General features: G+C 42.1%; 1 protein-coding gene across 1 annotated transcript in view; it reads right to left on the bottom strand.

Annotated features, from left to right (window-relative positions):
- Positions 1-14493, bottom strand: part of LOC136866683 (protein O-mannosyl-transferase TMTC1) — a 1311771-nt gene that overhangs the window by 8176 nt on the left and 1289102 nt on the right. The window contains exon 14 of the mRNA XM_068226807.1: positions 6411-6567. Within this exon, the coding sequence (XP_068082908.1) occupies positions 6411-6567 (157 nt within the window). The remainder of the gene's footprint in view (positions 1-6410; positions 6568-14493) is intronic.

A 14493-nucleotide genomic window follows, 5' to 3' on the forward strand; every position in this document is an offset into this window, starting at 1 on the left:
AAAGTTCAGGAGGAAGGTGAAGAGAACGTTGGCGACAAAAGTGGACAGCACAGGTCTTTGTGGTAGAAAATCGAAAGCCATGTTCGAAGGTCCACTGCTCCACTCTCCTAATACGTTGCTGTAATTGTCGCTCTGCGACTGCCACATTACGCGAGCTATAGTGCAGCGCAAAGTCGTCCACATATAGCGACGGTGTGACTGCAGTACCAGCAGCAGCAACAATACCGTTTATGGCAATCGCGAACAGCGTGACAGTAAGGACCGATCCCTGTGGGACTCCATTTTCTTGAACGTGGTATTGCGAATATGTCCTTCCTACTCGGATACGGAATAGACGGAGGGACAAAAAATTCGCAATGAATACCGGAAAATTACCTCGGAATCTCCATTGATGAAGGACTGAAAGGATACCATATCGCCATATGGTGTCGTAGGCCTTCTCCAAGTCAAAGAAAACAGCTACCAAATGCTGTTTGCGGAGAAACGCATCCTGGGTAGAGTCTCTCCTGGCGTACCAAGTGGTCAGTGGTGGATCGAGTGGCTCGAAAACCACATTGGTACTCGGAAAAGATTCCTTGTTTCTCCACACACCACACAAGTCGGCGATATACCATCCTCTCAAAAAGCTTACACAGGCAGTTTGTAAGACAAATCGGTCTGTGACTTCCTGCATACTTAGGATCTTTGTCAGGCTTGAGGACAGGAATGACCATGCCCTCTCGCCACTGAGACGGAAAATCACCCTCTATCCAGATTCGGTTGAACACACGAAGGAGAGTAGACTATCATCACTAAGGTGTTTCAACATTTGGTTATGGATGTTCTCTGGTCCAGGAGACGTGTCCTTGCAATGCGCCAAGGCGCTGCAGAGTTCCCACTCCGTAAAGGGCACGTTGTAGTCCTCTGAAACTTGAGTGGCAAAACTAAGGTTATTACGTTCTGTTTCCCGCTTCCGAGCGAGGAAATCACGATGGTAATTCCCGGAGCCAGATACATCCGCAAAATGACTAGCTAGATGGTTAGCAATCGAGAGTGTGTCAGTGACGATATTGCCTGCAATGGAGATTGCCGGCACAGAAGATGATTCATGGATACCCGAAATACGTCGAAGCTTAGTCCACACTTGAAATGATGGAGTATGTGACGTCATAGACGACACATATCTCTCCCACGAAGCCTTCTCATTTGTCGAATAAGAACTCGCACCTGGGCGCGGAGTTTCTTAAATGTTACCAAGTTGGCCACAGTAGGCTGTCTACGGTAACGTTTATGAGCGCGACGGCGTTCTTTGATGGCTGCTGCTATTTCATCGTTCCACCAATGGTCAATGTCACAGAGATCATCTTGTGTATTCTACCGAAACAGCGGAACCAACTTTCGGCTGCATAGACTTCCGTCTATGCGAGAATATGTGCCGTAACGTACACTAAAGTGAGTTGGTTCCCCTGTGTTCAAAATGCATAAATCCAGCTCTGTTACTAATGTTTCCAGCTCTCCTCCCCGGGGGCAAAGCGTCTCAGAGGAAGGGAGCTCTATAAGATCAGTGACATCATTTATGTTAGGAGGCTGGCCTGGTGGAAAATAAACGTTACACACTGTTGCTATGACAGGCAGAGGTACCCGCACCGCAATTGCTTCCAGTGGGGTCCTTAGAGGAACGTCTTCGCTATAAGTATCAGAACGGACAAAAATGCCCACGCCACCAGACGCCCGGTGGGCATAATATCGTTCTGTCGAGTATTGTCTGAAATTTCTCAAGAACGTATGATGACCAGGTCTGAAGTTGGTCTACTGAATACAGACTATTTTTTTAATCGTATGGCCTCAGCTACCGTTTGCATCTGGCTGTCTGCTCGTCAATTTCGTCGTTCCGTTTTACTCTAGGTCCGCTACATGGCAGACAGAGTAAACCGGATCTCTCTTGGGCGTCTATGGCTGATATTGAATTAATTTTGTCGGGCAAATACCAAATGTATCACCAGAGATCTTTTACATGCCGACATCGTACGACATGGAGTATCGAACGGATTTTCTTCCGCCCTTCAAAAATCCGTCTACCTCTACCGGGTTTGAACCCGCTATCTTGGGATCCGAAGGCCCACACTCTACCACGGATCCACAGAGGCAGCTAATACAGAATATACTCGCTGCGTACTCACTAATGAGCTGACGTAACTCAGCAAGATTCCTGTCATAACCGTTACAATTCCATTGTAACAGTGCCATAGTGTAGACTATAAAAGGAGTATTAGGTTATGAGTGACACAATGTTCGCAAGCCTAAACACTATCAACTTCTACATCCGTAGATGTAGAGGACAGCGCGATATCCATCCCGTCATCAAAGGACGGCGGGGATGCCGCCCAGAACTTCGACGCTTTTTGGGGGCGAGCAGGTCCCCTACGAGGAGAGCGCGCAGGTTTAGGAGCAGGAGTACCTCCTGGCGCAGACTCATACCCTCCAGATGGGGGGCATGACTTTTCCTTCGCAGGGGAAGTGCGAGAGCGCTCAGTAAGGGCGCTCTTCTTCGCCGCCTTCTTCTTTTCTGGTTTAGACGGGCTGGGAGATGGCTTCCCAGCCCTGGTCGACGATGCCACCTCCGCCGGCTGGGGCACGGCTTTCGCCGACCTCTTAGAGATGGGAGACTTAGCCTTCCCCTCTTGCTGTGCCGGCTGTGGGGTGATCCCCTCTTCGAGCTTTTACTCTTTGCGACGTTGCTGGGAGCAGCAACAGTCGCCTTGGGCGCAGCGATCAGCACAGGTGACGATGTTGTAAATGACGAACCTGGAAGACTCTGAGCTATCATGCTATAGTCGAGTGTACGGGCAGGTGTATTCGTAGAATTAAACTTACGGAGCGCTTCCTGCTAGGAGAGACCATCCAGGGTCTTGATCTCCTCCTCACTCAGATATGTCGGACAGTTCCGATCCCGAGGAGAATGAAAACCGGAGCAGTTAGTGCACTTGTACGGAGTTGTGCACTCCTCCGCACCGTGAGCTACTCGTCCACATGTACCACATACAGACTGTTTTGATCAGCGTGATACCATATGTCCGAATCGCTGGCACTGATAGCATCGCATAAGCGGCGGGATGTACGGCCTCACATCGCAACGATAAGCTGTTACCTTGACTTTCTCTGGTAACACTGACAACTTGAAAGAGACAATGAAGGCACCAGTGGCAACGTCTTCACCGTTGACCTTGCGCGTAATGCGCCTGACGTGTGTCATGCCACGGTTCTTCATGTCTTCCATGAACTCGGCGTCAGTGTTCAAAATAAGGTCGCGGTGAAAGATGACTCCGCGAACCAGATTCAAGGACTTATGCTCCTCCACTTTGACGCAGATTTCGCCAAAGTGGTCGCACCTACGCAACTGATCAGCTTGCAGTGCTGTACGAGTCTTCATAAGCAAACTACCGTTGCGCATATTCTTGAGGTCCTCAAGTTCGCCGTAAACGCCTTCAATTTATCTACAAAAAAAATCGACTTTACCAGCTTAAAACGTGCCCATCGGTTCTGGTCACGACCAGAAACCTAGGAAAGCTGGATCCCATTCTTTCACGCTGCACAAGTTCCCAGGGAGTTATACCTCTCAGGGAAGCAAAAGTTAAAGACTTCGGTGGGGGACCACCTTGAGAGGGGCGACTTCGTTTGGAAGCCATGCCCGAAAACTTCCTCCCCGAATGCCACCCACTCCGATCAGGGGTCTCTGTGCCGAAGCAAGCAGCCAAAGCAATACCCACCTGGTCATAGCAGGTACTGCCCGGGGTCCGATGTTGGACGATGCCTAATACGGGATGAGGCAATGAGCACTAGGACTCCCTTCCTCCAGTTCCCCGCAATAGCATGTACCCCATAGCGTGTACAGAGCACTAAATAGAGAGAAAAAATAAAGCATAATTAATAATAATATGTTATTCTGGCATTCTGCTGTGCGGGGACATGTGGTGTCAGGTGGATACTACTGCCAAGGTACATGGCGCTCCCACCCGCAATATTACGCGGTGGTTAATTGTGGACTTTTGGGCGTAATCGCACACGTAGGAGGCCCATCTCCTGCCAGCACGCACATCAAAATTTTGAAATGGTCTACATCTGACCCTCGGAAAAATAATAAAAAATAAAGAGGGGACCATGGCCACATGACCCTTTAAGTCGCCTTCTACGATAGGCAGGGATTACCTGTGAATGTATTCAACCCCTCCCATCCACAGGAGGTCCAACACATTATACCAAACCGCATTCCATATCCGCGCCTAGGTCAACCCTTTTAGTCGACTCATACGACAGGCAGGGGATACCGCGGGTGTATTCTACATGTGCGTCCCCCACTCGCAGGGTGAATTGTGTTTGGTCCGCGAGAGGTATTTTATTTCCATCAGGTCCGCCGGCAAGCCGGTTAGGACTCCCCTATCCGCCACCTGGGACGCGCCACGAGGGAGTATCACCTCTCCCGCTGTTACGCCAGCGTAGTAGGTTCGTGGCAGGGTTAATATAAGCTGATTTGGGAATGCCAAAATAATATTCAGAAAACAGGCTGACTTGAACGTTAACGGCGTTTACCATATAATTGATTTTCTTTGTCTCTAATAGCATGGCATTTTCTCGTATGTATCGATTTCTTTGTGACGCTATCTTTTTTTAAATTTATATTTTGAATTGGGAACAAACATTCTTCTTATTTCATAGGATAGTGTATTCCTCTCTTTATAATAGAAAATCCTACGTTCAATATTTCAAAATTTAATTCCCACTTATTTGGGAACAGACCATTGACCCGTGTGCTCTTGAGCTTAGCCGTTGTGCCAGTGAAAGTAAGGACGATGGGACTTCGATGGCCAGGATTGATTTCTGAAGTTAATCATCCAGAAGATTTCCATCCAAATATTTATTTGTGAACGTAAGTTTTAGAATCAATGCTCTGCCGAGCCCGGGACAGGTGCTATATAGACAGATATGATGGAAAATTAGAAGTGCATTTCCTTGTTACTGTGGAGACGAGCGGTACAGAAATACCATTCTTTTTAAATTCCGAGCAATGTGCAGGGAAAACTCTTATTTTATATATATACAGGGTGAAGCGTAATTCGCGCACTCGGGCGTCGCAGCGCGACTCCTCACATGCCAGCAATAAAAAAATGTCTCTTACAAAATTTCTTCTTGCGAGTATATCCGGTAGAAAACGGACGTTAAAGAGTAGCAATCTGGCAACACTGTAACCATATGTAGGGTAACTACCGCTGTCAGCACGTTCACGTCGTGCTGTACAGTTGGTGCAGTGGGTAGAGTTTTTGGTTGGCATGCAGGAGGTCGATGGTTCGATCCTGGGTTGAGGCGCATTTTTTATTTGCTAATTTCCATCTGACATTACCTACTGTAATACAGTAAGACACCGTTTCTGAGGTCACATGTATCCTACATTTACAACATAATAATAATAATAATAATAATAATAATAATAATAATAATAATAATAATAATAATAATAATGCATTGAGATACGTACTAAACAGCATGCGGTTACCAGACGTAATGTTGAAAAGCAGAATTATTGGGACCATGGTGATAACACATACAAATTGTAACCGAGTTTGGACATTATTCGCAGAGCACGTTGCTAGGCCTACTGGTAACGTAAGGCCCTAACGAAATGCAATGGACCTGAACGAGACAAGAATAATAGTTGGTACTAATCTATGGGACCACTGGAGGAGGGTACAAAGAAAACAGGTTTCACATCTAGTAGATGAAGTGGTGCGAATAAATTCACGCCCACCACGTAGAAAGGGCGCCTTTCAAAGCTGACCAATGAAAACGATTGTTCGTCCATTTCTAGGATCGTAGTATGTAAGTGCAAATGGTTTCTAGAGGACCCACTGCAATCGCTGTTGACAATTAAGGTGCCAGATACCATACCACCCGGACTACATTTACGAAATAAAAAACATACGCCTCAACCCAGGATCGACCACTCGACCTCCTGCATTCTAACCCAAAACTTTATCTATTGCACCAACTGTACAGTACGACTAACTTCTGCTGACAGAGGTAGTTACCCTACATGTGGTTACAGTGTTGCCAGATTGCTACTTTTCAACGTCGTTTTTCTGCCGGATATACTCGCAAGATGAAATTTTGTAAGATACATTTTTTTATTTCTGGCATGTGAGGAGTCGCGCTGCGACGCCCGAGTGCGCGAATTACGCTTCACCCTGTATATATATATAGAAGATAATGAAGCACATCTGGAGGATACCATTCCTTTAAACTTCGAAAGTAGTCTATTTCTAAAATTACAAGGATTTTATTTCTTACACACGTCACAATTATGCACAACCCTCTAGTAATAACATTAAGTTTCAACGAATAAGAATGAAAGTCATTCGTTAGGGAAATCTACAACTTACGCATGGCTTCTTTGTGAAGAGGCACACATTTTGTGATCCCATTGGTTCCTCTGCTTCTGAATGGTGATGATATCCACTTTCTGGCTTCCAGCTTCTAATATAGAGATCTCCAGTGTAAACAATTCCTCCACGGTGATCCCGAGACATCACCAATGACCTGTTTAGACAGAAAGATGTATATGAGGCAGAATTATTACCAAGACAGGTACAGAATTAAAATATACCATCTTCCCATTCATGAAATCTCACCGTTTTCTCTAACAGCTTATATACACCGTAGGTCCAAATATATAGTTCTTTATTAGAAATACTTTCTTTTAACGAAGGTAGCTATCAAGACTCAATACACACTCATATGTTTGTTAAAGAATAGTTTGGAATATAGCTATGCTACAGTTAACATAGACTAAAGTTGCAAAATAAGCTGGACTGAACTGAAAAGGGAATGATTCGCTGGTGAAGGAAATAGGTGACGAGTGCCAAGTATTAAGCATTAATTGAACAAAACATTACAAATGAATCTGCAACATTTTGGGAGGAAAAATTCTTGTTTGTAGGGGGAAAAAGGGAGTAAATGGGTAACAGGCAAAGAAAGACGTAATATGCGGTAGGTTTCCTTTCTAATCAGACTTCGTTTGGTGCACTCTTGTGACGTCAACAGTATTAGGCTTACGGGTGCAAGTAGTCTTTCATGTCCTAGCCATTCTCTTTCCTTCGTTCGTAACTAAAAGCGTCAAAATCCTCTTTAGGCCTTTTCAATTGTGAAATTACCAGCACTTCGCCACAGTGTAGAGTAGGCTCTCAGATAGACTGTTACAGATTTGCATTACGCTGACGGCTAGTGTGCCGTTCAGACACCACCGCCTTCTATGTAGTACATTGCAGTGACGGTGAACTAAGGGACTTGCATAAATGCCAGCCTTTGCATTTATACAAAAATAAATGCGTTTCCTGAAGGAAACCATAATTTAAATTTAATTTATTTTTGGAATTTCTTCCTTTTTCTATTCTGGTTACTATTAAGAGTGTGTGGTTGTCAAGTTATACTTCTTACTCTTAAAAGTGCAGAAGAATCGCTTCCAACGCCGCCTTTGCCTTAATATTCAGTCTAATGTTAATTACTGTCCCCATTACAAGTTTTCTGTTTTATTAATTATGTCTTCTCTTCTTTCTCTGTCACTTTTCTCCACCCTGATGGGGATGTGGGTGGGATCTGTGTCACGCATGGTGGATTTAGCAGTGTAACGGCTATATGTCTCTCTTACCGTCAACCTTATGTGTTCCCAAGTATTTTTTTAAATTTATTTTATGTCGCACCGACACAGATAGGCCTTATGACGACGATGGGTTAGTAAAGCGCTAGGAACTGAAGGAATCAGCCGTGGCCTTAATTAAGGTACTGCCTGGTGTGAAAACAGGAAACCACGGAGAGCCATCTTCAGGGCTGACGACAGTGGGGTTCGAACCCATTACCTCCGGATGAAAGCTCACAACTACGCGCCCTTAACCGCACAGCCGCAAATGTTTTAACTCCTCGCTATCTGAGATACGTTTTCACCAACGTTGGGATTGGCAGAGTTAGGACTGGTAACGAAGCGACCGTGGTTTTAATTAAGTTACATTGCTAGCATTTGCCTGGTATGAAAGCTGTAAACCACTGGAAAACATTTTCAGTGTTGCTGATGGTGGACTTCTAACCCGCCATCTCATGAATGTAAGCTTACAGCTACGCGGTATGTACTGGTTAGTCAACTAGCTCGGTTTTGTTGGTTTAATGTCATGTCAGGATAATAATATTGTCCCTTCGACGATGCCATGCGACCGCTTTTCCTTTGCCTGTTACCTTGGACGGTATAAAAGGCGTTAATACAATATATCATCGTGTGTTTATGGGAACAGTACAGAGAATACCCAGCTGTTAGAAGATGTCGACGGAACTCTGTTTATTAAGAGCTCACTTTTTTTATATAACACGACTTTTGATTTGTGATTCAACTTAATAGAGTGGTCCACGGCTGATAAATCAAGCACGTTTGAACACATTTCGTTTCCTCAAAAGTACTTGTTCGATTTTCAAAATAATAAACAAAGCAAAAGCAAAGTCATCCCCGTACAGGCCATGAAGGCCCTTGGAGGGGTGGATGGTAAACGCTTCAACTAACCATAACCTCGGCACATGATGGGGTAGAGTGGTTAACTCTACGCCCGGCCGCCTTTGCCCCCAGGAATTATCCTGGTACTCATTTTTGGTGTAGGCTGAGTGAACCTCAGGGCTTTGTGCACCTCCGGAAGTAGAAATCCATTTTCTTAAATTTTACGACTTCCTGACAGGGATTCGAACCCACGTCCTTCCGGGCAAAACTAGCATGCCTTTACTGCCTCAGCCAGGCAGCCCCTTTTCAAAATAATAACATCGTTGAATTTATAATGTCATTAGGTTAAAGGCAGGCGTAGTTTTGTTAAAAAACGTACTTAGTATCATTATATAAGCGGATACTCACACTCAGGTAAAGTACTGCAAATTAGATTATGAGTCCCTAGGTACCAGTAATGAGAGTGAAAACAGAATGTCGATTTCTTTAACGGTAGGTGCGTTATTTGAGATGGACATCTTAGCTGGATAAAATTTCTTCAGTTGATCCCAGTTATTTCTTTGGTAGCTAGAGCCACCGAAGCTTATTTTAGTTTGGCCGGGAGTTTGAGGCTGGATGTACTTCCTGACTGCACGTCCTTTTTTAGAAGATTCACCGGGATTCGAACCTCAACTTTCCGGCTGGAAGCTAGCAACTAACCCACTGAGATAATCACGACCCCCGGCATCTCTGTTGAATAACTTTAGTATATCTAAGTGGACATTCAATACCCGGAACTAATGGCACTATAGTACTGTAACCATTTCGAGTTTGGCCAAATGGAATGCCTCTTCCAGAGAGAAACCAATAAACTTCATTCTTCATGAAATTAGGGAAGTAGTGAGAATGGTTATCAACTTAAACAGATTTCACTAAAAACCTTCATAAGTTTCTAAAAATATTTCAACAATACATGGTTTACTAATGAGATTTTCGTCAGGATATCTGAACAAAAGCGAACTATAACTTATTCAACATATAACAAGTTTTCTGTGGTACATACTGAGCCGTATCATGCCGGCCCATATGAAATATTTAGAGTATTATTTGACAAAATGTATATAAATTTCATTCATACAAGCTACAGTCATAAATGGTAAAGTATTGAATCCCAAGGTAATTGAGACCGGATGACTATGGAGAAATCATGTCGCTGGACGTTGCTTAACACTTCCTTCTGATGGCGTAACCAAGCGTGGGCAAGATTCGGCACGTGCACTAGATGCTGAATAAGCATTATTTTCAGCCAATAAGAATGTAAGGAATCGGCAACCATGGAGTCGACATCGCACCAAGTCTCAGTTCCAGGCTGGCAAACGTGTACAGTAGCTCATGTTAATTTCTGTCATTCGTTGGTTTCCCACAGATGTAGAAGTGATAGAAATTCAGAAATATGATATTATAATTAGAGGAAAAGATTTGCGATTATTTGAGCTGTGTTTCACAAATGTATTTTAATTTATATTGTGTCATCAGACATAGCAAGCTTTCTGATTGGTGGTTGGCTTAGACAACCAGGAACCCCAGAATTGCAACGGCGTTACCGAAGCTTCCTCAGTAACCCAAGCTCGGAAGAGCGTCACTCTGTTAGAATAACTTGGAGACTGTAGACGTGATTCTGATAGGATTGTTTGGAGAGTGTGGAAGTGTATTTTGATCGGACTGCTTAGACAGTGCAGGAGTGTTATATCAGTAATAGTATATTTTTCCAAACAAGTGTTTTAGTCGTGTAGCTGGAAGATATATTGCAAATTAGATTATTGCACAGTGTAATTTCAACATAGACGGTGGTCATTAGCCGCAGTGTAACAAGTGCAGGAGACACGTGTTATTGTATCACACATTCGTGTCGGTCGTGTTCGTGAGGAACTATCGTAGCATACCGCGTGCCGCTATCAAACTGTGTATACCCTTTAAATTGGAGTTATAATTATTGAGGAGTCGGTGTGTTTGGCTGATTTGTTCAATAAGGGTTGATCGGCACGCATTGCATTGAGCGGTGAAGAGATTTTCATCCCAAGGTTTTGTGTTCCAGTGTAAATAACTTTTCAGGAAGAAGATGGCTTCGCATATGGAAGAAGGAAGTGCATCTCCACGTGTTGAAACTGTGATCGTCATGGTGTAATTTCTTCATACAGCGGGGATGTAAACTGCTACCATGTATCCCGAGAGTTCCCAGGATAACTTAAGACGCATGTATTTATTATGGCATGTTATATGAATTATGATAAGACACTAGGGCAGTTTAGATAGGATTTTTATTAAAGTAAGCCTAACGGCATGTGTTTGATTCAGTTTTATGATGTTGTAAATAAGGATATGAGAATAATGCATGTACTTTTCATCTTCATTCTGATGTACGACTAGATAGTTGAGACAATGAGGGATTTGTTAAGATTAGTTGTTGTTTATTCATGCATGCTTAATTTATTGTAGGATATTCCGATTTTTTATATGAATATATGCTAGGGGAATTAGACTGACAAATTCATCTAAATTCAGAGTTAAATACTTACTTTGTCATTTCATTTCGGTTATTTAGAGACACAGATATAGCTAATTGCATGACGCATGTATTACAGGAGCTGTCCGGAGTAGCTGCATAACAGCGTTGTAAGAATAGGATCTTGAAAACTAAGTTGGAAACTGTTTACCCAATGACTTGCACGTGAAATGAACCGGGTCTCATAGTGTAGAAGGCCAATGTGATTCATAAGTGATATGAGATATAAGAGTGCATGCTGAATTATAGTGTAGGCCGATTGTATGCCTTATCTGCGAGAGAATATTGTGCAGTGGAGATGTACCTGCCAATTGTCTTCTGAGTGTATATTGATATCAGAATTGACGGAATTAATTCCAGACTAATGAGTCTGATGTGTGTTAAATGGTAAAAGCATGCTAGGAAGGAAGGATTATACGTGACTTTCCGTAAAGACGGTGACAGACATTATCTCATTGCAAGCTGATAAGTTGGCTGTGTTTTTATTTGTCCGTGCGAGTGAGATGTTATTTCCTTGTGACAGTCTTGGGAGACAAAATCCAAAATTTAGCACAGTGTTGAGTTCAACATTTCCTTTTAGCTTGCAGCCTACCCGGAAATATATGACGGATGACCGCGCTGTTGAGAGCTCAAATGCAGCAGCAGGAGGCAATGTTGCCCATTGCTTTCTACAAGATATTGATGGCTATTTCTATATGTTTTTCCCTTTCAGGATGATGTTGTATATTGTTATATATTGTTTGAATACCTTGTCGCGTTGTTTTAATGGGGAACAGCCCGAGTGCTAAATTTTATTGATGGTCAATCTAGTTCTGTCTAGATCCTTTGTGGTGAACCGCGATTCACGTAGAATCTGTGTAGCACGTAAGACATTTTCTCATTATCCAGTGTAAATAGAAGTGTTTAGTATTGCTTGTTTGATTTGTTGTACACATAGCGTAGGAAATGCCCATAGTGTTTTGCATAACTCATATAAGGTCCCATAGCGTCTTACTTTTTCTTTTCATCGTAACTTTTCTTTTATTGTAACTTTCTTTAATAGTAGTTGGGCGACTCTCGAATTAATTAACTTCATAAACGTATCGTTGTGATGCGTAAGTGTGTAACTCCATGTGAAGCGAATTGTATTGAATTAACTACATATCAGTGTATGCGTACACGTATGATCACATATCTCTTGAACCATGGACTTATAAGAAGATGATCAGTTTGAAAGTATACAAGTATTCATGCTCTGCTTGATACTTTATTTCCATTTTGTTTCTTATATAATTGATGTTGTAATGTCCATATTTCTTTTATTTTGAATTTTATGATGCCATTTTGATATTTTGCTTTAATTTATTTAACTTTCAAGTACAATGATTTGGGGATATTTATAAACAAATCCATCTTATCCCATATGATTGTTTCTCATTCGTGTTATACCTCCATGATCCTGTCATTTACTTATATTTTTGAGTAGAACTTCGACTTTTATCCTGATCCTATCGGCAACCAACCCACTTTCTGCCCAACCCTGAGTTAGTCGGATGTTCATACAGGAATGGAGGCATCGTCCTAGAGGGTATTTACCCCTGGGTACGGTACAATACGATGATATTGTATTGACATTAACATAGGCATATGGAAACAGCTTAATAGTAATTGAAATATATGTGAACCTCTTCCTATACTGCGGTTGAACAGACTGGACTATACATGGAAGTCGCTCGATAAGTTTGCATCAAATTTGACTCATAATAATAATAATAATAATAATAATAATAATAATAATAATAATAATAATAATAATAATATAAACAATAATAAAACAGACTCAGCGTAAAGAGTCAGAATTATTGTAATTACCGTACATGTTTTGTATTTTTATTGTGTGAAGAATTAGTTTGTTTCCAGATTGTTGCAGAATTTCTATTGTCTCTGTCTTTCGTTGTGTTCGAATTTTAAATGCCCAATGGTTTTTACAAATACTAAAAATCTATTTTGAACAAGAATTCTTATAACACATGTTTAGATCAAATGGTATGGCAATAGTGTACGTGAAACTTTTAGCATTCCTCCAGTACTCTTCGTTCGGCAACATCTGTTTGATAAAAGATAAGGCTGTCCGTTTATTTACAGTTCCTACGAGTCTATATCGATCATATTATCACGTTAGATATATTCTTAAAGATACAATTCTATATCTTATGCCTTCTTTATTTGCTTAAGAACAAAACCTTTTTGACATATTATCGCCGAACTCGATCTTTATTTCAAGATTACTACGAGCTTGCGTGGGAGTAAAAAGATCATAAAATTATATATTGCCTTCCCTCCTAGTTTTAGAGAAACATGGTCATATGCGGCGATAGAATACAGAAAAGTGACTAGGTCTGTATAACAACCACGCTGCAACCGTAAAGGCGGACAGTGATATCTCAGACTGTCCCAATGTGACAAATGGAATAAGACAAGCTTGTATATTATCAACTCAACTCTACAATATCTACCAAATGCCATCATAATAGCTCCCGATGGCTGTATAGGTGGAATCTCGAATAGCGGCAGAGAAAACAGTAACCTGCGCTTTACAGAAGACCTTTTACTCACTGATGGAAATGAAGAGGAACTACTGACCTGATTACAAGAGTGAAAAATTATTCTTTGCTATGGCATAAAGTGAAATATGAAAATTACCAAACTAATGGTAGTTGATCGACAAGATCAAAGCAAACTTACAGGATGCCTAAAGGATCTGAAGGTATTAAAGGAAATCGTGCACCTGAGGTCAGTAATCATTGACACGGGAAACTGTGATAAAGATAATAATAATAATAATAATAATAATAATAATAATAATAATAACTTATTATTTAGGCTATCACTCGTTAACAAGTATGAGGTAAAGATCAAATCACATGAGTTCTCTGATGGCTGTATATTCCAATTTTAGAACCCCAGATTATTCTACAGTATTTGCAGACGGTGTCTCCTAGCAATGAATTTGTCGGGCAGAAGTATCCTACTTTGTAGTTCAAATGATAGATGCCCTTGCTGGACGAGGCGACGCCATTCTGGACGAATGGATACAACAGCCTCCCAATTGTCAGGGTCAATTTGAAATTTCTTTACATTTACCTGCAGATTCGCCTGTATTCCTATGATTCTTCCAATTTAGCTTTGATGGTATTTTTCCAAGTATAGTGAGTTCCTTCTGTATGTAACTCAAGTTTCACAGCCTTGGAACACTTTTCTAGATGTCCGCGCTCGAGTGAAAGAGGCCTGGATGAAGTGGGAGCAAACTGCTGGAATTTTCTGTGAGCGCCGCGCCAGTGCCCACTCACCTAAAGTCTGAAGTCTACAGGATTGCTGCCCCACCAGTCTCTCTGTGCGGCTCTGGTTGCTGGCCATCAACAGACAATAATCAAAAGTGCTGAATGCCGTGGAGGTGTGCATAATTCGC

The sequence above is a fragment of the Anabrus simplex genome, chromosome 3, assembly GCF_040414725.1.
Source record: "Anabrus simplex isolate iqAnaSimp1 chromosome 3, ASM4041472v1, whole genome shotgun sequence".
NCBI classification, from domain to species: domain Eukaryota; kingdom Metazoa; phylum Arthropoda; class Insecta; order Orthoptera; family Tettigoniidae; genus Anabrus; species Anabrus simplex.